The following is a 25,934-nucleotide window of genomic DNA, read 5'->3' as shown; positions in this document are numbered from 1 at the left end:
TCGGAATTGATTCATCTCGATCAGCACGCCGTCCCAGCAGATCTACCTCTGCTACATCTATGATTGACCCTAACCAGAAACAAGGGTACAAGAAGCATATGAATTACAAAACCGAGCTTCAAAGGACACAGAAAATGGACAGGAAAAAAAAAGGGGGCAGAGCGAGCGGACGAGCCCTGGAATCTAGAAGCAGAAACCTTCCTCGCATGATACACCGCTGGTATATCGCCAACCTCTACCACATAAACCTCTGCACCCTCCCCCCGTCCAACAGTTCCCCGTCCTCCCCGCGCCAGTAGAACCCTCTGAACAGAAACACGTACATGGTCCCGACGTTGACGGCCACAAACCACGCCGTCTCCAGCGGGAGGCGCACGTTGACGCACCCCGCGATCCGCCAGAGCCGGCCGGCCAGCCCGCCCCTCGGCCACGCCCGCCCGATCCCCGGCGGCGCCAGCGCGTCCGTCGCGCGCCAGGCCGGCACCAGCAACCGGTAGAACACCCACGGCAGGATGAAGTAGCGCGGCTCGACGAGCGGGGCCGTGGTGAGCGAGAGCGCCGTGGTGAGCAGCCAGAGGAGCGCCGTGGATGTCCGTGGGGCAGTGGCGGTGGTGGTGGTGGTGGCGGCGGCGGCGGCCTCCTTGACCGGTCTCGGCGGGTTGTGGGCGGGCCCGGCCGCTCCGGCAAGCTGGTCCCACACAACCCACCGGCAGACGGTGTAAGCGGCGACGAGGGACAGGCGAAGAGCCTGGGAGCGGAGGATGGTGTAGCGGAAGACATAAAACATGTAGTGTCGGTTGTCGGCGAGGGTGAAGGGGTGGATGATGGTGTTGTACCGCACCACGACAAGGGATAGGAGGACGGTGACCAGGGTGTAAGAGACAGAGATGAAGGCTGCTCTCTTTGAGGTGAGGGAGAAGAGAGTCTGGAGGTACTGGATGGGGCGGGTGGCGGCCGAGAGGACCGAGGGAATGAGAAGGGGCGCAGAGAAGAAGGCAAAGAGTGGCCAGATGTAGAGCATCTGCGCTAGGTGGATGGTGGCGATGTGGTTGGATTTGTCTCCTGGAGGTGCCGTTAGCGAATACGCAACATGGCACAGAGGGGACGAGCAGGATGTACATACCAAGAACCACACCCCCATTCCAGGCGACGAAGCCGGCAAATAACGCGAGGATGGTGAGGTGAGGCCATATTTGCCGGACAACCCTGAACGGGTTGGAAAGAGCGGCGACGGCGAGCGTAAGCACACAAAGGAACCAATCTATATATCCTGTCAGCAACTTGTACTGGGTAGTTGGCAGAAGACCTTACCCTGCGGGCCAGACTGGCTTAGTGGCGGATCATGAAGCGTAGAGTCCTTCTGCGAACCGGGGTGGACTGAGCGCAGGGCGTGGACGGCTTCCAGGCCTCCCATGTACACAACCACCCAGAAGACGTTGGTCTGACGCATGAACAGAGCACAAACACCGAGCACCGCTGTCCATAGGTCGTTAACGATGCCCAGCCGACGAGCTTGGAGGCGAAGGAGGTGATTCCGGTAAGCGACCAGTACAACCAACGTCGACATGACATCTGTGTAGTAAAGGGCCGAAAAGAAGAAGATAACCGGGAACAGGGCAATGTTGAGGCCCGTGTAATACGAGCCGAGCGACATTGCCACGGAAGACGTCTCCCCGTTTACGCCAGCTGCCCGAGTCTCGATTAAGTGTCGGCACTGAGCTGCAAGAAAGGCAGTCAAGATGGTGGCGAGGAGGTTATTGGACCGGAGACTGAAGGGAGTGCATTCTGAAAGCAATCTGAACCTGTGATATGCCACGGAGAGCAGGTAGCTAGTTTTCGATGTCATCAGCAGCCGCCGCGACAGGGCATCCAAGGGGTCTTCTCACAGGCCGGGAGGGGTGGTAATCTTGTCATCCCAGTCCCGGAAATGCCCCGCGCAGTATTTTTGCGCTTGGGGGATGTGGAAAACCTCATCCTAGATAGTTGTCAGGCCTATTCGAAGCACGCCGCAGCGAAACGTAGACACTAACGAGGTAAGGTTCAGGGACATATTTGTCCACCAGTGCAAGCCACCAACGCGACGCTAACCAGAGGACGAAGAAGCCGAAAGTCGTGATTATTTGCGTCTTGAATGGAGTGGACGATGATGGCGGCCTCGGACTTTGTTGTTTTATCGTGGGGGGCTGTAAACAACGACTCAGGACCCAAGCAATCGCAAGGCCAACAAGCACGTCCCCCAGGGGCAGCCCCTGGCGAAGAGACCAGATAGAACCCATGGAGTGCAGCGAAGGAAAAACAAGCAAGGAAAGACAGAAACGAAGGGCAAATAAAATTAAAGGAAGAGAAATGTGGCGCCCAAATCAAAAACGCACAAGAATAAAGCTAATGCGAAGGGCCTCAACACCCGCAAGAGCTTCCATAAGGGGATGTTGGGGCCGATGGTCTGGGATTGCTGTGTGCTGAGAGAGTGCTGGGTTGTGTGCCTTTGCTAGCCATCAATTCCAGCTGTCATTCAGCGGAGTGAGCTTGGTAAGGGCCCGTGCGCAGCTCTGTAAAGTAATCCGTACTTGCGTGGGACATGTCAAAGTAAGCCCCCGACTTGATTCAGAGCCGATATCAACAGCTCGAACGGCTGCCACTGTTGGGAAAAGGCTGAGGAGGCTGAAAAAGGGTGTCTATAATGCTCTTTTCTACACGCTTCAATTACACCCAAAGCGCCGGACCCCACACCTAGTCTACAACCGAGCTCCTGAAACCACACATACCCACGAGCGAGCGGATTTAGAACGGCTATTCAACCAAGTGGTTAGTGGCCTGTATGCCAGACTTGGGTGGTTCAGATGGACTTACGTTGTCCGCAGGGTGAATCTCGCGGACGAAGCGCTTGCCGATGATAGGAACCTTCTACAACAGAGTCAGCAATTGATTGTTGGCTGGGGGATGGGGGATATCCGAGGATGACATACCTGGAGAATATCCTGCTGAATCCTTGGGATGCCGGAAGCGAAGAAGATGACGGCAAAGAGGGCAACTCCGCCGTACAGACCGGACTTGACGCCCCTAGCTAAGCCGTTAGTCCCCTATTCGAAGTTTCCAGCTCACAGAGGCGCAACAATGCCTCCGGATCCCTCCTCTTGACTCATTGGCCATCAAGCCTCGGGCAAGGACGCATGGTCCCCCCCCTCCGGTAAGATGCCTAAACAGCTGACGATATGATTTCCGCCCTCAAGAAACTCCTGCCAAATCCAATATTTGCTCCACTTACGTCCTAACGAGGGTCTTCGTGGTTATGCCAGCGACGTGGGACTGGTAGAAGTACCTGGATCCCGTTAGCAACTGCTAAGCGCACGATCACTGCCCCAAGCCGCAATCACGGCAAGTCCGTTCTCTTGGTCTTGCGAACCGGTCGGGGCGGCTGGAGGTGGCCGATGGACGCTTACTTAGGGCCGTAGGGGCTCTTGTACTGGGGAAGGGCGGGCGCCCGGAGCGAAGCAGTCTGTGGTGACATAGTTAGCCGATAGTTGCTCAACGCGCCGGGCTGCGCTATTTGCGGATCGCCGGGGTGCCGAAATGCGTGGCAATGCTGTCTGAAAGGTCGCTGTGCTACGTACAGGGAAAGACATCGTGACGACCGCTGCAAAAAGAGCGATTGCGGTGTTTCAATGGCTGCGAGACAATCTTGACTGGCAAAAGATTCGATGTTGCGATTCGCGCACGTTTCGAGCCGGACAAACCCGAAGAATGTGGGCCTGAGGCAGTAAGCGACGGATCCAACTCAATCTTCTGATGCCTCAGGCATTATCTAGGAACCACATGCGGGTACCAGTTCCTTGCGTTCGCCCGCAGCCCACAGACGTTGATTTAGTTAACTATTACCCCACACATCCATCCATGGCACCCCAAGCCAAGCTGCGGCTCCCCACAGCACATCGCACCTTCAATCCCCCGAGCACCGACAAAACTACTGCCGAAGTTGCCATCCCAGCGCTGAACCAGCATTAATCCTGATTCTTTTCTCCCAACCTCTCTCCAGGTCGACCAAACCAACAGTCCCTCAAGATCACCTTCAGTTTATGCGTCCATCATGGACAAGGACCTGGACGGTCGCTTCGAGCGGCTGGAGAAAGCACTCGGAAACATGATTGATGGCCTTGCGAAAAACAATCCGTCCGAGAAGGTCGCCGAGGAACTCCTTGCCGCCGAAAATGACTTGTTTGATGCTCTGAAACTCCTTGAGAAACACCAGAACAACAACGCACGGATACAACAGCTGCGACAGGAGACCGCGCGCTACGACAGCCAGATCAAGGACATTGCCAGCTCTCTCTGGAACATGCGGAAGGAGTTGAAAGCCGTTCCTACCACCGGAATCCCTCCGAGCGGCAAGAAAAACCAGTTCACCACCGCCGAGCTCCTCGCCTACGCCCGCCGTATCAGCCGCAACACCCTTCCCCTTCCAGGGGTCACCAATGGCGTCGACATGAGCACAACAGCGCCTCCAACTCAGTCCGCCGATCCAGAGGACTCGTTCCGCCTACCGTCTCAACCATCACAGACACGAACACCGAACACGAGCTTCAACCTAAGCTTCAGCGGCGCGGTCGGCACCCCCGGCGGGGCCACCAACACGCCGACGCCCAATACCGCAAACGACACGCAACCGACCACCCAGCTTCCCCCCTCCCAACCGCCCAAGACAACCACCGAGGACCGACTGCCCCAACACCTCAAACCGGCCATCAACCCCCTCCACGACGCCGCGTTCCACCCCTGGCCGACGGAAGCCCAGATCCGTTCGGGCGCGCTCGCCGCGATCCAGCGGCTCGTGGACGCGGGGATCGACCCGAAGGGGTACGACCCGGAGGAGGAGGAGCGCAAGCGCAAGGCGGAGGAGCAGGCGCGGCGGGAGGCGGAGGAGCGGGCGCGGCAGGAGCGCGAGGCCGCCGAGCGGCGCGTTCGCGAGGAGCGGGAGCGCATGGCGAGGGAGCGGGAGCTGGCGCGGCAGCGGGAGGGCGAGGCCGCAGCCGCCGGCGGGCTCGAGCGGAGGGATAGCGTCGCCGTCGGCCGGGCGAAGCCCAAGCAGTTCACCTTCCTGGGTGCCGACGACGACGACGACGACGACGACGACGAAGACGGTTGAACATATTAGACCCTCGAGACCGGTGGGGCTGGGACCCGGCGGTGGTTTAATGGAGACGAGGAATCGAGGAAGAGTAGAAAGTCTTTCTTTGGAGGTCTCGGAATGACGGACGATTCTCAGAAGCAACCACTCTGAGTGAAAGCGGGCTGAGCCGGGGGGGAATGATATCGAAGAGGTTGACGGCGGAAATCATTATTTCCCAGATTGCGCGGAGAAGGAGTGAACGGTAATGGCAGCAACAGGTTGCTGCCGGGACTGCTGGAGGAGATGATTATGAGACCAAGGAGAGATCCTGAACTGGCCGTCTCCGCAGATTTTTATGCTTGAATGGAGTTCCGGATAGACGAGGACCCAGGAATGGGCGATGGCGTTCGTTGTGGATAAGGCAGCACTGGTATGGTTTCGGTTATCATGCGGATAACGGCCGGCATCGATGCCTGATGAGGTGGTTTTAAGCTAGCCATGCGGCGTTCCAAGTCAATGAACCATCAAGAACAAACACGTGTCGGCAGGAGATTATACATTCACCTGGATAGATCCCTCCGTCGGGAATTCCGTGAGCGAAGCACCAGTTTACTGTGCGAGTTGAGCCATTCGGTCTGTCAAATGAAGCAAGTCTTAAATACTCCTGAATCCTTTTCATCATCCCTAAAACCTAACGCTAATTCTACACAATCCCCCGTGCAGCCCACCCATCTCTTTTGTGATGGTACATGAAACTCTACATGCATCCAATTCCCGAAAGGCTTTCCCGAATCAAATGCTTTGTGCCTTCACTTTCCACTAGGTTTAATCAATCTTGATGGAGGAGTAAATCTTGCGGACGAAGAGCCAGCTTGCAAAGAAGCCGATCGACCCTATAGAAGCACGTCAGTCAGCAAACCTAGGAGCGCGGGAAGGCCGGGAATGGTAGACATACCGGTCAAGATGAAGAACAGGAACGAGATGAGCAGGCTGTAGCCGATGTACAGCACGCTCCCGGCGAACCCGCCCAGGGAGAGCTTGCTGATCCAATAGACGATGGCGTTGAGGAACATGTACCCGGCCGTGGTGCCGGCGGCCATGAAGGCGCGCCACTGCCAGTTGTAGTTCTCGGCGCACAGCAGGAAGTAGACCATCAGGACGGTGACGGCGGCGCACGTCATGATCATGAGGACGTAGCACAGGAAGAGGAAGCCGAACATGTAGTAGATCTTGCTGAACCAGATGGAGCTCATGATGAAGTAGAGCTCGACAAAGATGGCGGCGAACGGGAGCATGCCGACGAGCAGGCAGCTGGGCACCGGCCGGAGGTAGGAGGTGACGGGCGGGATCTGGCGCGGGATCTGGTTGGTGCGCACGGGCGGCTCGATGGTGGGCGCGCGGAAGCCGAGCCAGGAGCCGGCGACCGAGAGGGGCACACTGATGACGAACCAGATGAGGATGATGACGAGCATGGTGGTGAAGGGCACGGCGCCCGACGAGTTCTGCGCCCAGAGGAAGAGGTCGAGCAGGAAGAAGGTGGCGAAGACGATGCCCGGGACGAGGACCGGGGTGAGCACGATGCAGAGCTTCCACTTCTCGCCCTGCAGCGACTTGTACATGCGGGCCGAGGTGTAGCCGCCGACGAAGCCGAGGACGGTGTAGAGGAGGATCATGATGGTGCCGAGGGAGCCCCGGTTGGACGGGGAGAGGAAGCCGAGCAGGGCAAAGACGATGGTGAAGCCGGCCATGACGAACAGCTGGGCGCCGTTGCCGAGGAAGACGGAGAGGAGCAGGGGGTGCGAGGGCGTGCGGAACACGTCGCCGTGGACGAGCTTCCACCCAGAGTCCTCCTGCACGCCGTCCTCCATCAGCGCCGAGGTACCGGACAGGTCGTCGAGGTTGAGCTGGTCGAGCCTGTTGTACCTCGCGATATCCTTCTTCAGGGCGCGGACCAGAATCGACATGACCGTGAGGACGAGGAAGACGACAATGACGGCCGAGTTAATGAGGGAGAACCAGTGGATCTTGGGGTCGAAGACGTGGAGGTACTTGTCCCACCGCGTGGCCCAAGCCGTGGGGGAGGGGACCCAGTAGACGCCGTAGGTGAACTGGACCTCCGTGTCGCCCGACTCGTTCAGGATGACCGGCTCCATGGGAGTGGTGCACGATTCCTCGTCGATGGGAGCCGTGTACCGCTTCGATTCGGGCTGAACGATGACTCCGACGACGCGGAATTGATCTTCGGTGCCCGCCACCTGGTGATACTCGACGAGGATATCGTAGTGGTTGTTGAACTGCACCTGATCGCTATCCCCGATTTGCTGTCCGAGAAGGAAACCCGGGTTGTAAACCTCCTCTTCTGTCAACACGTCCACGATCTTTTGCCCGGCGGGAAGCCCGTCCACCAGCCAGGTGATGCTCATGCCGGACCTGATCTGATTGTTGACAAAGATCGCAGCCGTCTTTTGGTACGTAGTCTTGCAGAGCGCCTTGCACGACTCGTTCTTCCCCATCTTGAGCTCAAACGGCGACGTCTTGATCCTGTCGCCGAACAGGATGCTGCCCAGACTTTCGCCAACGCTCTGGGGGCCGTCCGGGGGCTTGCAGAACTGAAAGAGCGGGTGGTAATAGTCGTAGGATACGACCGAGTGTAGCATAGCGTCGGGCCCTGCGGTCGGTCGAATGGAGTTGACATAGAGCGGAACAGGGTCGCCTTCCTTGTACGAAGTGGGCGCGACACCAGGGAGGTAGAAGGCCGAAACGAGTTGCGGCGCGGCCAGCAGCGCAGCAAGGAGACGCCCCAAAGGCGCGCTGTTATTTACTCGCATGATCGGTCGGAGTGTCAGGTCTCCTTAAAGAGGGCGTCTAGGAAAGGGAGAGTCCCGGCGACGGGGTGCGTGCAGCGTTGTGACGGGAGGGTCGTTGGTGCTTCGAAGGTTTAAGGGAATTTCAGGGGACGCCCGAGACACACACACGTAAGAATTGTGCGCTCGCCTTCGGTTTGACTAGCCCCGAGGGAGCCGAGTTAACGAAAGAAAAGAATCATGTAGATGTCGAGCACCCCAATTTGCGCAGAGGGTGAACGGTCGCAAACGATTCTATGTGTGAGACCAGGAAGCTGCGTTGTCTTGTGGCGCATCTGCCAAAATCGGGCACTTGCAACCTGTCGTAATCAATGAGGATTCCCAAGACCAGGAGGAGCTGGACAATGGCAAGCAATTGGCCCGTGCAACTGCCTTTGCCTGCCGGAAATGCAGTGGTGCGCGCCTTGGCAAATCCACTTTATCGTAGGTGCCAAGTAACTTACCTGCAGGTTAGCCTTGCAGGGGACCAAAAGAGTTTCTGGCGGGGCCCATCAAAGAATTTCTTTTTTTGACCCGAGTATCATCAAGCATTGCCTCGAAACCATCGCGGCACAAGCCCCAAATACACACAACGGCAGCAATGGCAGCACCAGCGACTTTACCAGCACTGCTGGATTCTCTCACCAAATCCATCTCCTCTACTCTCGAGGTAGCACCGAAAATCGCCAACATTGAGCTCCCAAAAGATGGCATTTCGCTTCTCGACGTGAAGAACGAGCTGCTTCTTTCGTATCTGCAGAACCTCGTCTTCCTTATCCTTCTCAAATTGCGCCAGGCAAAGAGCCGAGATGCCAAAAGCGACACAGAAGGCCAAAGTCTCGATGACCTTGTGGTCTCCAAGCTCGTCGAGTTGAGGCTGTACTTGGAGAAGGGAACGCGCCCGCTCGAGGACAAGCTTCGGTTCCAGATCGACAAGGTCCTCCGCGCCGCTGACGACGCCGAGCGCAACGCAAAACAGGCGGAAGAGGCATCCAAAGCCAACGGTAACGGATCCGGTTCCGAATCCGAGTCCGATTCCGACAGCGAAGGGGGGTCAGATGAGGAGAGCGACGAACAAGAGGCTCCCGCGGCCGCCGGGTTCAAGATCTCGGATCTGCAGCACCGCCCGAACCTCAGCAATTTCCAGCGTCCAGCCGCGGCGGCGAAGTACTCCGGAAAGGAGACGGACGCCTCGGGTGTCTACCGGCCGCCCAGGATCGCGCCGGTGGTCATGCCCACCACCGAGAGGCGCGAGAAGGGCGACCGCAGGCCGCTCAAGTCGGCCACGCTGGACGAGTTCATCGCCGACGAGATGTCGACAGCGCCGATCGCCGAGCCTAGCATCGGTACCACGATTGCCGACCGTGGCCGCAAGATCAAGACCGCGGCTGAGCGCCGCAAGGAGGACGAGCGCCGCGAGTTCGAAGAGACCAACTTTGTCCGTCTGCCCAAGGAGAGCAAGAAGGAACGCGCAAAGAGACTCAGGCAGGAAGGCGGCAGCCGGCGGATGAACTTTGGCGGCGAGGAATGGAGGGATCTGAGCGAGGGCGTGGACAGGATCAGCCGGCTGACGAAGAGCAAGAGTTCTGGGGGCGGCACCAAGGCTCTGCTGGAGAAGAGCCGCAAACGTGGCATCGACACCGTGGACGGGCCTCGTGGGAGCGGCGTCAGTATGGGCGAGAGGTTTCAAAAGCGGCTCAAGGTTCTCGAGGCAGGCCGTGGCACAAGAGGCAAGGGCAGGAAATGAACCCACGCCAGAGGCAAAATACCAACCCCTTTTTTTTTCAATTCCTCTGCTTTTTCTTGCCAAAAGTTCCCTCGGCAACCATGATCCAAATACTGTTACATGATATATCGCGAAACCTGCCGCCTGAACGATATTTTTCTCTTTCCCCCCCCCATCATCCCCCCCCCACCCCCACCCCCATCCCACTAAAGGTCGTCCCGATTTCCATCAGACGACCTCCCCATATAAACGTCACAAGCTGAGGCCGACATCCTGACCGGTCGTGTCCTGTTCACGCATCCCAAGTCCGTTGCGGATCCTGTCCTCGGCTGCTACTACGTGCTTGGGGAGCATGAAACCCAGGCCGAAGAAGACAAATAAGGCCCACTTCCAGCGGAAGGGATTGAGGGCGATGCAGAAGCAGAACCACCAGACCAGCTCGAGATAGGTAAAGAACTCGGACGGCCCGACGGGAGAGGTCTTCTTAAACAGCCTCGTCATGTCGATCCATCGCTTCATCCAGAACGGGCTGGGCCGGGTCGCGGGGTCGATGAGGAGCATGAGCAGGATGCGGGTGTAGATGCCGATGTGCCAGTTGCCGACGGTGCCGATGGCGTTCGTGTAGGTGCAATTGATGCACGAGATGGACGGGTGGTTGGGGGGGAAGGTCTGCAGGTACCAGTTGGGCGGTTCGTACGGCTTCTCGAAGCAGGAATCGGGCAGGAAGTCGAGCTTGGGCCGCGCGAAGCCCGTGGCCATGACGACCACGTCGCCCTCGATGACGTCCTGGCGGCCCGGCCCGCCGCGGGAGACGCCCTTGGCCCTGCGGGTGATCCTGACGCCCGTCTCGGTGAAGCGCTCGATGTCGCAGCGGATCCACTCGGCCCGCCCGGAGCGCAGGCCGTCCATGATGTCCGAGTTGACCATGGGCGTGTCGGTGAAGGTGCCGCCCTTGTTGGCCGAGGCCAGGTCCTCGAGGTCGCGGTAGAACATCTTGCGGAGGAGCAGCTCGGGGATCCAGCTCTGGAACGTCTGCGGCTGCCCGAACACGTTCATGGCCAGCAGCATGTTCCAGAGCGGGTTGCGCGGGATGACCCACTTGTCGCTGCGAGCGAGGATAGAGATCTTGTCGGCGCCCTCCTCGTGCGCGAACTCGAGGGCCTCGACGGCGCTGGCACCGCCGCCGATGATGATCATGGTCTTGTCCCGGGCCGAGCAGGCGCCCGTCAGGCGGCTCGAGTGGTGGATCTCGCCGCGGAACTTGTCCATGCCCGGCATGCGGGGGATCTTGGGCTCGCCGCAGGTGCCGACGGCGGCGATGACGCCGTCGAAGCGGCCGAGCGAGGCGTTGTTGACGACCCAGCGGCCGCGGTCGTCCCGGTAGACGCGGTCGACCTTAGTGCGGAAGCGGGTGCGGCCCTCGAGCCCGTAGCGGGTCCAGAGGTCGCGGACCTGGGCCAGGATCTGCTGGCAGTCCGGATAGCCGCGCTCCCACTTGACCGAGGGGTGGAAGCGGTACATGACGGAGTGGATCTGCAGGGAGGACGTGTTGTCGACGCGGCTCCAGATGCCGCCGAGCTCGTCCTCGCCGCCGGCCTCGAAGATGGTCACGTCGAAGCCGTGGCCGATGCAGTGCGCGGCGCTGGTCACGCCCGTGATGCCGGCCCCGATGACGGCGATCTTGGGCCGGCTAAGGCGCGTGCTGGGCCGGGGGGGGTTGGGCGAGAGGATCTTGTCGGTGAGCCATTGGAAGAGCTGGAAGAGAAAGAGGATCGGGTGAAGGAGAGGATTGTAGGCCCGGGACTGAGACGCCATGGTTGGCTCCGACACGCGTCGATCTCTCACGGCTGTTGTTGCTGTTGCTGTTATTGTTGTTGTTGTTGTTGAGGTAGCCGAAGAGACTCCTACGAGCTTCGGCCGGATCCTCAACCAGGAACAAACCAGACTAAAGTTATTTATGCTCTCTACGAAGTACGAGAGATGCCTGAGTAGGGTCAATCCAATTTATGAGGTAGATGTCCTCCCAACTATCGACGATGTTGTCCCTACCAAGCCTTTTTTTTGGGGGGGGGGGAGAATGTTGACGTCAGGCTCACAGTATATTGACTTGCGTGTGAAAACCGGTTATCTTATTCCCAGGAACGTTCGCGAGCCGTTGTCGTCGACAACGCAACTTAATTGGACGTGACCTTGGTCTTTGGCACCTTACCGGAGCAAATATAAATCTCGCATCGTATTGGATGTGATGCACTAATCGGCTGCCGGGGGAATTCGTGGGTATCTACTCGTCAGTTCAACGTCTTGTGCATGAGTGTCATGTACGATTTTACCAAACTCTCGAGGTTTCCTCTCCAGAACCACACATTCGTCTCAATTGCTGTCGTATCCCTCCTTCGGCTGTTCAAACTTCCCATGGTCATCCGTCATCAAGTTTCACCTCCAGCCTGTCTCTTTCACCTTCTGCAAGGGTCTGTCGTTGGTATGATATCCCCTCTTTCGGCTCCGTCATTTCTTCTTGCTGTTGCTGCCCCGTTTGGGTGCTTTTGGTGCTGCCTTTATCTCTTCTGCGCTCCTGATTGCTTCTTCCGCTCTCTCTGTTTCTTCTTGGCCTCGTACTGGACTTTGTTCGCTTTTTATTTTGGCTTTCACCTCTCTCGCTTGGCCTTCTATCTACCCCCCCTTAAACATGAAATTTCTGTCAAATCAGAATGTAATACTTAGCTAGATCTGGTTTCAAGGTTCTTGCCGTACGGTGTTTTAGAGAACAGGAGTCGAAGGATCAGCAGATGCACTAGGTACCTGTGTAAATAATTGCCTGAACAAGATCTCGGGCTGCCTAGGTAATTAGCTAAGCATCGAAGGTGCTCACTAATTCCTTCCTTCTTCAACCATTGTGTTTCAAAAGAGTCGGACGATAAAACCCCGCCTCTCTTCATCGCTGGTAGTGCAATTGCCGTACTCACTCTGGCACCCTTTCGCCGTGTCACAGTGGTCCTCGGTCGTGCCGCAGTATCCCCTAATCCGGGCAACCGCCGTCAGCACTCTATTAACAGCCGACTCGAGGTACTTGCTCGGGCAGTAAGAGGGAGGGTTAAGAAGAAAGAAAGGAAGGAAGGAGATAAAAAAAAAAAAAGACTCACGCGGCGCTGCAGCAACTGCTAACGGTGGCGTTGGCGGGACAGCGGTAGCCCTCGGCGCCGGCGCCCTCGGTGCCGCAGGTGCCGTCGATCGAGAAGCTCTCGCCGGGAATGGGCTCGTGGCAGGCGTCGGTCGAGTTGGAGAATTCGGCCTGGCAGCCGGCAGTCGTCAGGCAGAACTCGTCGGTCGAGCCGCAGTAGCCGTGCTGCGAGCAGCAGGCCAGCTCCCCCGGGCACGTGTAGCCCGTCTCGCCGCCGCACGTGTTGTCGGGGGAGACCTCGCGCCGGGCCAGCCCTGGCGTTCCCGTGCCGGTGCCGGTGTTGGTGACGTCTGCGGCGAAGGCGCTGAGCGGGAGAAGGAGGAGTGTTGCAAGGTAAGAGAGCATGTTGTTTTTATATTCTTTGCTCTCTTGTATTTTTCTTGTTTTCCTTTGTCACTGTTGATTGCTAGACTTGGGTGACTTGAGGAACGGAGAAGTTGAATAATTAAACTCTTGGCCCCTTGCCCAGAAAGACTTGTCCAAGCCGATCCCCCCCTTTGTATCTGGTTGGCTTTCTAGAAATGGCACATTGGACATTGATTGCCGAGATCCGAACCGTCCAAGACTGCAAAACGAGTGTTGATGCGGCCTGTTACTGCAGTTTGCAGGAACCAAACGTGTTCGGGAACTATCCGCTCTAAACAGAGCTGCTAATTAAGCCCAAATTTACCCGCGGCTGCGGAGTGGGATTGGGTTCCTGCCAGCTGGGATGATCAAGATAGCTTGTTTATTGCAGCTGCGGATAATCTGATGATCAACGTCTCCGCAGCACCACACAACCACAAGCATCCCGATGGGGATAAGACGGTCTCAAGAGATAGGCAAAATCATGCAATAGCAAGCACCCCGACTTCTAAAACCGCCGCAGCTCCGCTCGCCTCTCACTGAGCGCATCCGAAGATAAAACTGCCCTAAGGTGATTCTGCTGTTGACTTATAATTACCTGATCAATTTACACTGATGTGTAATTATAATACCTTACGTGCAATCAACGGCACAACTTGTTGCATGGCACATAGTAGTGGAATAGTTTTGTGGGCTCGGCGTTCCTGCGTTGCCCCAGTGGAAACATCCCAACTCAATATCCGTTGAGTCAGAAACATGATGAGTACGGTAATTACTCAGTAATATTCCCTTGCAGAACTCGCTTGTGTGGGCTTCGCCAGAAAAGCGCTTGCGAGCCTGCGATGACAACACCGCTTGCCAAAGCGTCCTCCACGAACAAGACAATTTCCTACTCCCTTCCCTTAGCGCAGATTCCGAGACCAGGACATTGATGGCCAAGGAGGGAACTTACAACTGTTTGTGCTGCCAACGCGGCAATGCATCTTGCCGCGCCAAGGTGGGCGTGCCGGCCAATATACCGGAAGCGTTGGCGGAGAATCAGATTTGAAGAAGGCGTTCCTTGCCCAGTGGAATCACATTAGAGAAGACACTAACCAAGAACAGAGACGGGAATAGCATTGTTCATGGTACACTTGATATTATGCAAGGTATTATGATCCGAGATTGTATGTATGTATTACCTTGAGATACTTAGACTCGAAACCGCAGCACTCGCCCGGACCCGGGGGGGGGGGCGCCTCAGCTCCCTTCCGGATTTGGTATCTCCCCGTTTTCAGTGGTCCTCATTCTCCTCGGCGGCCACTCGGCAAGGAGGCTGAGAGAGACCAGAGAGGCGATGGAAAAGTAGAGCATTGCGCGCATCTGCTGGCCGTAACCCGCGGCGTACGCCTGCCTGACCCTGACCTCAACCTGCAACTGCGGGGGGGGGAGGCCGCCCCGATGTTCTGCGAGGACTACAAAATGGCCGCCTGCTGTTCGGCCGCCAAGAGATGCGGCGTGTGACTTAGAGACGTAGTTGCTCAACAACGCGGAGCAGATGGCGAGCCCTATGATCCCGCCCAGGACCCGAATCTGGGTCGCCGCGCCCATCGTGACGACTTTGGGACAGGGTGGGTCAGCAGTTGATGAAGGGAAACGAGGATAGGTTGATAGGGCTGATATTCAAGGTGGTAAAGGGTGGAAGGGGAGGGGGGAGGGGTGGAGCGGGGAAGTAAGGATACTCACGCATGTCTCTCTGATGCACAACCAGGGGCACCATCACGAGGATGGTGCCGAGATTAAGGCCGAACCCGCAGCCCATGATGACCTGGTATCCGTACTGGCACTAGGGCAGGTCGAGGCGGGAAGAGTCGAGCGAGCTAAACAGGCCGACCCCGAGCGTCTGGAGACCGCACCCCCCGAGCAGGACGTACAGAGGAGGGAGCCGGAGCCGCGTCAGAAGCAAGCTCGCCACGGCGGCGGCGAAGTGGGAGCAGAGCAGGAGCGGCAGCACGCGGATGCCGGCGTCGACGGCGCCCGTGCCGTTGACCACCTGGAAACGCTGCGGGATGGTCCATGAACGGGAAGCCCGTCAAGAAGGCGTTTCTGTCAACAGGGTTGATTATTTATGGCTAGTTATTACCGAAATCATGATTCCGTGATCCGCCGCTAATCCCACCGATGGATGATCATTTATAATAATTATCACACGCCGAGGCACACTCACAGGAGTAGTCCCAGGACAAACCGATTGCAAGCGAGCCGCCAGGGGAACAGGGGCTCGCACACGGTGCTCTTCAGGGACAGGTGCCTCTCCCAGCCGAAGAAGACGAGCCAGAAGACGCCAGAGAGGACGAAGGAGGCGATGATGGGGCGCGCTCCTCCAGGGGTGCTCGAGGCCGGCCTGCTCGAGGGCGAAGACAAGCATGATGGAGGCGGCCAAGGGGGCGAAGGCGCCGAGGTAGTCCACCCGCCTCCACGCCTTTTCCGAGACGAGCGGGCCGAAGAAGCGGGCCGGTCCCGGGTACGGGAAACTGAACGGGATCAAGACGCCGATGAGCGCGATGGCCAGGGCTCCGCCGGGACCACTGTGAACATTCAATTGTGCGATTGTGCTAATAACTAATTAGAGGTGCCGAACGCAGTGATGAGCTTCCGGGAGCGTTGAAAGCAGTCTGTAGTGGGTAGCTTGTACAAAGGAAAAGAGTACCTTATTGAACTATCTACAAAGGAGACAAAACGACTAATATTTATAGACAAAGGGACTGGCCAATACGTTAGCAACGACACCTCATACGCTATAGCACGTATGTAGCTAATACTCTTAGAAGCTCTACAGCTTCTGACACACCCCCTAGTTAAACGCGGTAGTCGTTTAACTACACTTTGTGGTGATACTGTTCCTGGTGTTATGTCCTTTGTCGCTCTTACCTCGATAGCTCCTTTAGGGGGCCTGCCTTCTATATTCGGAAGTCTGAAAGAGTCGAGTATGGTGGAGCGATTCCTTTGAAGCTGTAGTTCAAATATAGCTATTATAACTATAGTAGTAATAGTATTATTAGTTTTAATCGTAGTAATAATAAGATGACGCCTCCTACGCTCGAATTAACTAATGACTTGTTAGGTATGCCTATCGCGAATATTATAATAGCTAGTAGGTTGACTCCTGCTCCTATAATGCCTTGAAAGTGTAAGTATATTAAAGCTTCTATATTATAAGTACTCCTTTGTTCTATTACTAATTTCGTAGTATTTTAGCGATTCTAGCAAATCTGGTGGTTTTAAGCGATTTTACGTGGTTCGGTTTCTTCTAGTTGATTTAATAACAATTATATTATAATTTCTAAGCGCTCTACTAGTTATATTAAGATTGTTTAAGCTAACTAAATATAGTAATATCAAAGCTGGCGAGCTTTATAAGGTATCTTATAGAATGTATATATAGTTAGCTCTAGTAGGACGTTCTTTTGGCGAATGTTATAATTATTCTAGCGCTAACTCCTACTATTACTATTATACCTATAGTTACTATAAGTATAAGGATATATACATTAATCGCTTATATGTCTAATAGCTCTTGTAATGCTTATACTAATTAGAATAGTCTTACTTTTTACGTTAGGTTAGTAAAGGATTTAACAAAGGCTCTACTAGATAGAGCCAAGGCTTCTATAAGTCCCTAGATCTTAAACCTCTACCCCTAATATATAGGCAAGATAGAGATACTAATAATTATATATAGGATCTTAAGAAGTTATATATAGTTCTCTAGAATAACCTTAAATGTGCTAGCGTTTCCTCTAAGCAAGTTAAGGATAATATAGAGGAGTACGAGCTTAATAAGGCTAAACTTGTACGTTTTACGAAGATTGCCTGCTCTGTATACGACATTTTCTACTAGTTAGAAAAGATTAAGGAGGGTTATAAAGCCTATGTTAGCGCTTCTAATGACATGTCAGGTGCTATACCGTCGCCTAGTAAGGATAAAGGCAAGGGTAAAGCTATTAATCCTAGCAACAGCTAATAGTAGAAGGTTATATAGATATATTTAGGAGTATTAGGTAGAGTACTAGATAGTATCTTAGGTACTTATATACGTGCCCTAGTCTATTTTCTTGAATTTAACTTATTTACTACCCCCTAGTTACGTAAGCCTATAACTAATATCCTAAAGATTAAAGAGTACTCTCTAGCGCTCGAAAGCTTATTAGCTAAGTCATTTTATAAGCCTATCTACTAGTATCTAACTAGTTAATAGATATACCGCTTTAAATATTCCTTTTGCCGCTTCTTAGTATAACCATATATTATAGATATCTATATACTATAGGCGAGTATTGATACGTTCGTTCTTAGCCATTACTAGTCTAATTGTTTGCTAATTGTTATAATAGATATTCTAGGGTTCTCCGAGCTTAAGATCGATATCTGTAAATAGCCTTTTAAGCGCTATAGCCTCTCTTGCTATAAGGGAGAGCGTCAGAAGTTCTACTTTAGTGCTCGATATTATAATAATATCCTAGCATGACGCCTTCTATATAATAGGACCGCTGAATAGGAAGAAGATATATCTCTATGATAAATACTATATATCTAGATCATCTATATATAAAGCGTCCCCTGCGATCATAAGCGTCAGACTATCTAGCGCTTACTTGCCTCTATACTAAATTAATAGGTAAGAGCTCTTAAATAGATATCTTACTACTCGCTATACCTCTGATAAGTAGTCTAGCTCTAGGTTGGTTAGGTATTAGGATAATACTAAGTAGGTATATACGATATCTAGACGTAATATAACTATATAATATAGGATTAATCTAACAAGCTCCTAATACTCTTTGATCTATATACTAGTAGCGCTCCCTTCGAACTTCTTTAGTTCTTTATAGCTTAAGGGAGTTAGTTTATATATACTAGGCGTATCTAATCTATATCTTTTTACTACCTTTCTAATATATTAGTTATAAACTAACTATATCTTATATATAGGTTAGTCTCGAATCACCCTAATACCAAGGAACCAATTGATATTACCCTGCTTATAGACATTATAACGAGCTTTGATTCCTTCTATTACATACTTAGCCGCTATAGTGTTACTTTTATAGAAGAAGACTAAGAAGTCGTCAATATAGAAGATTAGGATAACGTATTTATCATAGCTTAGGAAGAGGTACTTTTCTTCTCCTGATAGCTCTATCCTAAGTCCTAAAAGCGTTTTATAGAACTCCTTATACTATAAGAGTAGCGAGTCTCTTAAGCCGTATAGAGCTCTTTATAACTCTATATATTTCCCTAGCTATTTAAATCCTTCTAGTAGTTTATAGATAATAGGATTATCTTCTAGTCGTTTAGCGTTAAGGAACGCTTATACTATATCGAACTATTTAACTTCCAAGTCAAAGTATACTATAATCGCTATCATTATATAGAACGACTACGCCACTAGAGTAGCTATATATATACTTTCTACTAAGCTAATATCTTATAGATCTCCTTATATATAGATCCTTGCCTTATACTTCTCTAAAAAACCGTCCTTATTAAACTTATATATAAAGACCTATTTTAATAGGATAGGTCACGCTTTTGCCTACTTACGTAGTACGATCTTCTATATTCCCCTACTCTCCAAGTTACATATCTCCTTACAAGCCGTGTCTCTAAACTACTATCCTAATAGGTAATTATATAGGTCTCGCCAGTTATTAGGAACGCGAATAAGATCGTTAATATACTAACGTAGCTTATTTAGGGCTACTCCGAGGTATATAGTATCCTTCTATTATATAGCAGTAGCGAATACTATATATACTATTTATATACTCTAGTCCTCTAGGTAAGCTTCCTATTAATTAGGTAGGTAAGTCTTATAGAACTATTACTAGAGTTCCTTTATTATATAGATAAAGGAGTCGTAGTAATTAACCCTCTCTTTGTTTTATAGCCGTTCGCTTGACCGTATAAGGTCCCTAGGTACGTAAGCCCTCCTCCTACCTCTACCTCTCCTTATAGGAGGTTACTAAATAGCTTCTCCTTCGCTTCTACCTTCTAGAGGGTACATTAGCTAATCCAGACTTCGCTTAACGCTCTATTCCTCTAGTATAGCTAGGTACGATATATTAGTAGTACTATCCTAAGCTCCTAGCTCTTCCGTCTACTTATTATATATATTATATTCTTCTACGGAAGGCATTTCTCTATTAGATTCGATGGCTCCCCTGCTCTCCCTAGCGTCTAGTTAGCTAGCTAGCAACTAGGAAGGCCCTAATTCAAACCCTCTTACTTCCTAGTAGATATCCCCTTTACTAGCCGGCACGGGGCAAGCTACCAAGGGCTTAGGTATATATTTAGGGGTCAAGAGTCCTCTAAAGCTCCCTATCCATTCGGTAAGTTCGTCTGTTGCTTATATCTCTATTATAGGAGTCTCTAGAACTAATTGCTTACTTATAGGCTATATGTTAGAGAGCTCCCTTACCCCTAAGTCTTGACCCTATTAGAGAGGTTAATCTACTACCAGACTTTCTTACGATAGAGGTAGCTAAGCTACTATAATAGAGTCTTCTACTGGTTAGCGGGTCTATAGCATCGCTTACTAGAGAAATTCGGTATCCTAGGAATCTTTGCCAAGATCGAATTAATTAATTTCCTAGCTTACTATTGCTAGCGACGACTCTATCGGCTACTCTTTGCCTAGGTAATAGAAAGTCTTCTTATCAAAGCAAACGTTACGAGTTATAATGACCCTATCGAGCTTAGGTATCTAAACGCAATAGATATTAGATATATAATATCCCATAAGATACCTTATTAGCCCGTATAGTAGTACCTTAAAGTCCTTTATATACCGCTTAGCTTCCCTATCCTTATAGAGAATATATACCTAGTATCTATATATAAAGATACTACTTTAGTCTAGGTATAAGTCGCTAGTTAATGTAATTATTAAGCTAGGTTTATACTGGCGAAAGTACTATTTAAACTAGCTATAAAGCACTTTATTAGGAGTTCTAAATAAGTAAGTATAGCTTAGGCTTATTATATATAAGTATACTATTACTTATACGCTTTCTAACTAGAGCTTTATAGGTAGATTTACGCTATTAAGTATCTTGATTAAGTATAAGATTAGTTCTTGCCCTACTTACTCCGCTAGTCTATTAGGCTTATAGGTATATAAAGGTAAGAGCTTAAGATTAATCCTACTCTCTGCTACCCAAGTCTAGTAGCGTATTAGTGCTCGCCCTACTAAGCTAATTATTATAGTATCGTTATTCTACTTAATCTTATAGATAGTAAGCCTATATTAGCGTCTTACCTAGCTCTTAAAGTTCTAGATGACTCCTATAATTTGATCTAGCGACTTTATTATTAATAGGAAAGGGAAGAGCTTCCTACTATACTCGTTAATAATTACAAGTAGCTATCGTAATCTATTAATCGATTTAGGATAGTCAAACAAATCCTAGGCTACTCGCTAGAATAGGCATATAGACTTCTACTTAGGTAGTGTTTTCCTAGAGATAACCTTACTTACATAAGTATAAGTATAGCTCTTGTACTTAATATATACTATCCCCTTAATACGGACGTTTCTAGCGTTATTAATAAGCGCTTTTAATGCTTCTAGTCTAAGGTAGCCAGCTCTTAAGTGCCAAAGATCCTCGGTATCTTCTCTTATAGTAGGTAACGCTTATATATATAACCTTCTACCGTATATAGTAAACACGTTCTATAAGGATATATAAACGTTTACGATACCTGCTTTACTAATTAAGATGTAGTCTAGGAAGCTCGAGTAGTAGGAAAGTAGCTTATATTCGAGGAAGGTAAGATTATACTTATATTCTAACTTACAAAGAATAACGTTATTTTCTAATGTTCCGAAACATAGTAAGCAATCTAAGCTATAATACTAAGCGCCTACCTTAAGTAATAGAGCTTCTAAGATAATATTAATATAGAACCTTTCGACGATAGTAATATCCTTAAGCGTTAGCTTCTTAGTATATAGTCTATATAGTCTATCTAGAACGTTCTTAATCACCTAAGTACCCCTCCTACTAATAGGAAAGGTTATTATACCTGCTTTAACGAACTTAGGATCTTCTACCTTAACGAACGTCTTGGGTAAAAGGAACTTCTTATCGTTAACTAAGTAGGTCATATTATATAAGTCTAGTAAAGTGCTTTCCGAAAGAGGATAGTACTATAGAATAACTATACTAAATGTCTTATAGTAAGTCGAGAGCTTGCTAAGTAGTTAAGGGCTAATAATTAATATATTAAGGGAACTAGGGTATCTTACCCCTAACTACCTAGAATAGGATAGCTCCCCCTACTTAGTAATAAGTTAACTTTTTAATCTAGCCTACTTTGGCTTATCAAGCTCCTAGCAAATCCTCTTATACTCCTTATTAGAAAGGTATAAGTATTACTTATTACTATAGATAGCTTACTTAAGAGTATAGTAATCTACTAGATCTTATAGGTATCTTAGATGCTTATAGGGATATCTTATATTATACTACTAGCTACTATGAGAGTCTCTATATAAGTCTCTGCCTCTCTCCTTACCACTCTTCTAAGCTATAGGAAGTGTTAGTATATTAGTTATTAAGAAGATTCTATACTTCTAAGAGACTCTAGGTTATATATTATTATTAATTAGGATCTCGGCTATTATAATAAGGGAACTAAGCTCCGGAAGTGGCTTTCCTAGACTATTAGTAACCTTAACTTTTATCCTCTTATACGCTACCTAGGCTAGTAAGATATATATACTAATAGTATTAAGAAAGGCGTATAGTCTTTATATACCCTATACTTCTAGGATATTATATTAGATAGCTTACTAGAAGGTAATATTAAAGTTATAAATCTAGTGCTATAGATTAACTCCTAAATGCTTAGCTACGTTAAGACTAGCTATATATTATACTATAATTATTATATAAAGTATCGCGACAGATAGTATAAGCATAGTATAAAGTGCCTAGATAATCCCCCTAATAAGGTTAATACCCTTCTTCCTATATACTTTTATAGCTTTATAGAGTTAAGGATCTATAGTATACACTAGCTAGTATTATAGCTATCCTAACCGCTTGCTAATGTCTATAGTATTATGACGAACCTAACTCAGACTTCTTCTGAAAGGGTTTAGACGAAGGTAAGTGACACGGGGCAAGTATGCAAGTCGTCTAAGGGATTCGGTGAAGCCAAAAGGTTCACAACAACAGAGTTATCTCTTTACAGTAGTGCGATGCTGTTAGGAGTGCTATGATGTGAAGAATGCGTGTTGCGTTGCTATCACTAGTGAACTCCAGAGTCCACCAGAACGAGTGACTATCTACATGTATATATAACCTTAGTGATCACTCCCGATCACGGTGATCGTGAGTGATCGTATAGTGGTGATTACCTTGATCACTGGTGAGCGTAGTGATTATAGCGCTTCTTATGTTGTAATTGGCCCTTCTGTTCCTTTGGCTTGATTGGTCTATCTGTGCCGGTGGCCTAGGCGGTATCTGTATATATATTTCCGTGACACGATGCCCCTCCTTTAAGGCTTTCGACCTAAAAGCCCTCTTTTGGCCGTTTCAAATAGCGTTAACATCCCTCGCGGTCCTTGTATGTGTTTTTCTCCTTAGTTCCTTGTTATCCTTTGCGCTGTCAACTATACTATCTAACGTGCGTAGGTCCTAAGTATCTATTTGTCGTGAGCGTCTAGCTTAGTTTATTTCCGATCACGGGTTCGTAGTGATGGCGTGTTCCCATTGCGTAGAGTATAACCGAGTATGTAAAATGATTAAAAAATCTCGTCACTACGAGGCTTATGTGTGTTAGGGTTATGCTTGCGATGGTTCCGGCGTTCTAGTTTCTTCTTATAGGTTCTCGTTCCCTTATAGAGGTACGTCACTAATCATAGCGTAGTGGATTGTATTATACGTAAGTAACGTCGTTTGAAGGCTGAAGAAAAAGAGGCCGAAGCCTTGCTATGAGAACACCAATATAAAGCTTCTGAGGCGTTGGCCCGTTTGACTCAGGTTTGTAAGTAACGAGAGTTTTTAGTGGAGAAGGGGGCAGATATAGTTACACGGGGTTTATCGAATCTAGATGAATTGGAGGCGGTAGAGTAATAGGAATCGGAGGCCATTCTAGATGTGTAGCTTAATGGTGGCGTTGACGTTATTAACTAGGGTACTGTCTTCGATTTTGCCCTAGGTTCGTCTTTGGCCGATCCGGGTTCTGCCGATGGAACTGCTCGAGTTTCTTAGGGCAGTTTAGGTTCTTAACTAGTTCCTATAAGTTGTCTTCTAGTCTAAAATCAAGCCATTTGACTAGGTACTACAGTTCCCTATTGATGATACGTAAATCTAGAATTTCTTCGACGTCCTATTCTTCCTCTTCGTCTTCTGCTTCGATGTTCGTGGCGATTTTGGCGTTCTTCGGCGCTGGTTCGAGAAGTGAAATATAAAAAACGTTCGTCCGTAGTCATATAGATGATGGTAACGATAGTCGGTAGTTAGATGTCGAAATTCGTTCTTTGATAATAAAGGGTCTGACCTTCTTAAAGTCTAGCTTCGTGCTTAGTCGTTTGGTTCGCAGGTTTTGTACGATCAGATAGACTTTGTCTCCCCTCTCTAGGTGAGGTCCCTTGAGCCTATGTTTGTCGTAGTAGTTCTTTATTCTAGTTCTGATAAACTCGAGTTCCTTTTTGAGTTTCTCGTATAGTACGTACATCTGCTCTACTTTGACTGCTACTCTTGGTATTGTGACCTCTAGTCCTTGCCTAAGGTCTACTTCGTATCTATAGTTTGTAAAGAATGGTGTGACTTTGGTCGTTTCCGTTAGTATTATATTATAAGCGAGTTATACTATTGGCAATAGTATGACCTAGTTATCTTATTAGTAGTTAACGTAGGAACGGAGGTATTGCTTGACAACTTGGTTTAGTTATTCCGTTTGTCCGTTAGTCTGCGGGTGATATGCCGTTGACAGTTTACTATTAACGCCTAATCATTACATTAATGCTTGCCAAAACTTCGATACGAACTTAGTATCTCTGTCGGTGATCTATTCTTATAGCCAAGCGTATACTAATGTAACTTGCCGATAGATCACGTCTACCAGCTATTTAGCTATCTAGGACTCCTTATAGGGAAAGAAGTATACCTATTTAGTTAGGCGATCTACTATAGTAAGAATACTGTCATAGATCACTCCTATAGCCGTGTCCTTGGATTCTGGTAGTTTCGTAATAAAGTCCATTGTAACTAAACTCTATAGTTTGTCAGCTATTGGTAGTGGCTGAAGTAGCCTGTACGGCTTGTGTCGTGCTGTCTTGCTTCGATTGTAGATGTCGTAGCTCTGTACAACTTCCTTAACTTGTACCGTTAATTGTGGAAAGTCGTAGTATTTCCTGACTTGTACGATAATCTTCGTGACTCCTTTGTATCCTCCGAGTTTCGATTCGTAGAGTTCTCGAATCATTTGTAGCTATTGATCTTTGTCGTAGATATACGCTTTGCCTCGGTACCAGAGCTTCCCGTCTTTTTCTTCCACTTCGCTAGGAACCACTGGTCTAGATGCTACTTGATATTATGCCTCGTTGATCCTTTCTTCTCGCAAGATTATATAACATTCTAGGAACGAGTCAAGTAGATTATCTTCTACGGGTGTCTACGTTTCGTGATATAGCGTTCCGTCTATTCGTTCCTTGAACAACGGTGGTGTTATTTCCGTTCGTCCTTCCGTATAATCCGTTTGTCGACTTAAAGCGTCCGCTCGTACGTTTTCTTTGCCTTTCTTGTAGCGGATCTCGAAGTTAAATTCCGCGAGGAATTCTGCCTATCGTATTTGTCGTCTATTAAGCTCCTTCGTCGTCGTAAAGTACCGTAGATTCTTATGATCTATATACACTTGTACTAGTTCGATCGTACTACTAAGATATAGTTGCCATTCCTTAAGAGCTTTGACAATCGTAAGTAGTTCCTTATTATAGATTAGGTAGTTAAGACGTAGTCTGTCGAGCTTTTTTAAAAAGAAGGCTATAGGATATAGCTTCCCTTGCTCGTCTCGTTATCCTAACTATCCTCTAATAGCGTAGTCTAAAGCGTCCGTTTCTACCTCGAATGGCTTCTTAGGGTCTAGCAATACTAGCACTAGATCCTCGGTAATGGCGTTGCGAATCTACGTGAATGCTTACTTATGTCGCTCTTCCCATTAGAATTTAGCGTTCTTCTTAGTAAGCTTGTATAATGGTCGCGTGATTGCTCTAAAATTCCTGATAAATATTTGGTAGAAGTTTATAAACCTGATGAAACTTTGTACTTCTATGATTGACGTCGGTCGTAGCTAATCTTTGATAGCTTTAACCTTTAAGGGTTCTATCCGAATTTGTCCTAGGGATATCTTATATCCTAAAAACACCGTCTATTTAATGTGGAATTCGCTTTTCTCCTTATTAACTGATAGCTTGTACGCGTATAACGCGTCTAGCACTACTCTTATATACTTCTGGTATTCGTCTATCGTCTTGGAGAAGATAAGTATATCGTCAAGATAATATACCGTAAATTTGTCGAGAAAGGGTCGGATAGCTTGATCAATCAGGGCTTAGAACGTTACCGACGCGTTTGTAAGTCCGAATAACATGATAAGGTACTTATAGTAGCCATAGGGTATCCTAAAGGCCATTTTCTACTCGTCGCCTTCTTTGATCCGTATATAATTATAGGCCGATGGCAAGTC

At 49.5% G+C, this 25,934-nt stretch overlaps 8 protein-coding genes across 8 annotated transcripts; 2 read left to right on the top strand and 6 right to left on the bottom strand.

Annotated features, from left to right (window-relative positions):
• Positions 1–235: 235 nt before the first annotated feature.
• On the bottom strand, positions 236–2,421 carry P884DRAFT_243146 (glycosyltransferase family 59 protein; the record flags this gene model as incomplete). Its single annotated transcript, XM_069440304.1, has 5 exons — positions 2,031–2,421; positions 1,887–1,975; positions 1,312–1,829; positions 1,124–1,261; positions 236–1,062 (listed from the first exon to the last, which is right to left on the bottom strand). Exons 1-5 carry the CDS (start codon positions 2,274–2,276, stop codon positions 236–238), a joined length of 1,818 nt encoding a protein of 605 aa, XP_069297991.1. The 5' UTR covers positions 2,277–2,421.
• A 360-nt stretch (positions 2,422–2,781) lies between these two features.
• P884DRAFT_299668 (ubiquinol-cytochrome-c reductase complex subunit-domain-containing protein) lies at positions 2,782–3,623 on the bottom strand (the record flags this gene model as incomplete). The annotated part of the gene is made up of 6 exons (XM_069444699.1): positions 2,782–2,790; positions 2,851–2,904; positions 2,967–3,060; positions 3,266–3,319; positions 3,441–3,496; positions 3,612–3,623. 6 exons carry the CDS (start codon positions 3,621–3,623, stop codon positions 2,782–2,784), a joined length of 279 nt encoding a protein of 92 aa, XP_069297990.1.
• A 316-nt stretch (positions 3,624–3,939) lies between these two features.
• P884DRAFT_329615 (vitamin-D-receptor interacting mediator subunit 4-domain-containing protein) lies at positions 3,940–5,140 on the top strand (the record flags this gene model as incomplete). The annotated part of the gene is made up of 1 exon (XM_069445643.1): positions 3,940–5,140. Exon 1 carries the CDS (start codon positions 4,085–4,087, stop codon positions 5,138–5,140), a length of 1,056 nt encoding a protein of 351 aa, XP_069297989.1. The 5' UTR covers positions 3,940–4,084.
• Positions 5,141–5,732: 592 nt separating this feature from the next.
• Positions 5,733–8,235, bottom strand: P884DRAFT_329614 (uncharacterized protein). The gene is made up of 2 exons (XM_069445642.1): positions 6,060–8,235; positions 5,733–5,997 (listed from the first exon to the last, which is right to left on the bottom strand). Exons 1-2 carry the CDS (start codon positions 7,930–7,932, stop codon positions 5,930–5,932), a joined length of 1,941 nt encoding a protein of 646 aa, XP_069297988.1. The 5' UTR covers positions 7,933–8,235; the 3' UTR covers positions 5,733–5,929.
• Positions 8,236–8,525: 290 nt separating this feature from the next.
• On the top strand, positions 8,526–9,765 carry P884DRAFT_259443 (uncharacterized protein). Its single transcript, XM_069441347.1, has one exon. The coding sequence runs from the start codon at positions 8,549–8,551 to the stop codon at positions 9,692–9,694; it is 1,146 nt and encodes a 381-aa protein (XP_069297987.1). The 5' UTR covers positions 8,526–8,548; the 3' UTR covers positions 9,695–9,765.
• Positions 9,766–9,925: 160 nt separating this feature from the next.
• Positions 9,926–11,488, bottom strand: P884DRAFT_277514 (uncharacterized protein; the record flags this gene model as incomplete). The annotated part of the gene is made up of 1 exon (XM_069443084.1): positions 9,926–11,488. The coding sequence occupies one exon, from the start codon at positions 11,486–11,488 to the stop codon at positions 9,926–9,928; it is 1,563 nt and encodes a 520-aa protein (XP_069297986.1).
• A 982-nt stretch (positions 11,489–12,470) lies between these two features.
• Positions 12,471–13,409, bottom strand: P884DRAFT_243130 (uncharacterized protein). The gene is made up of 2 exons (XM_069440303.1): positions 12,814–13,409; positions 12,471–12,689 (listed from the first exon to the last, which is right to left on the bottom strand). Exons 1-2 carry the CDS (start codon positions 13,194–13,196, stop codon positions 12,572–12,574), a joined length of 501 nt encoding a protein of 166 aa, XP_069297985.1. The 5' UTR covers positions 13,197–13,409; the 3' UTR covers positions 12,471–12,571.
• Positions 13,410–14,435: 1,026 nt separating this feature from the next.
• Positions 14,436–14,997, bottom strand: P884DRAFT_299662 (uncharacterized protein; the record flags this gene model as incomplete). Its single annotated transcript, XM_069444698.1, has 2 exons — positions 14,436–14,794; positions 14,922–14,997. The coding sequence occupies 2 exons, from the start codon at positions 14,995–14,997 to the stop codon at positions 14,436–14,438; spliced, it is 435 nt and encodes a 144-aa protein (XP_069297984.1).
• Between the last annotated feature and the right edge of the window lie 10,937 nt (positions 14,998–25,934).

Source organism: Thermothelomyces heterothallicus (assembly GCF_042370625.1).
Source record: "Thermothelomyces heterothallicus CBS 202.75 unplaced genomic scaffold P884_scaffold_10, whole genome shotgun sequence".
In the NCBI taxonomy this organism is placed as follows: Eukaryota; Fungi; Ascomycota; class Sordariomycetes; order Sordariales; family Chaetomiaceae; genus Thermothelomyces; species Thermothelomyces heterothallicus.
This window is presented reverse-complemented; position numbering and strand designations above follow the sequence as displayed.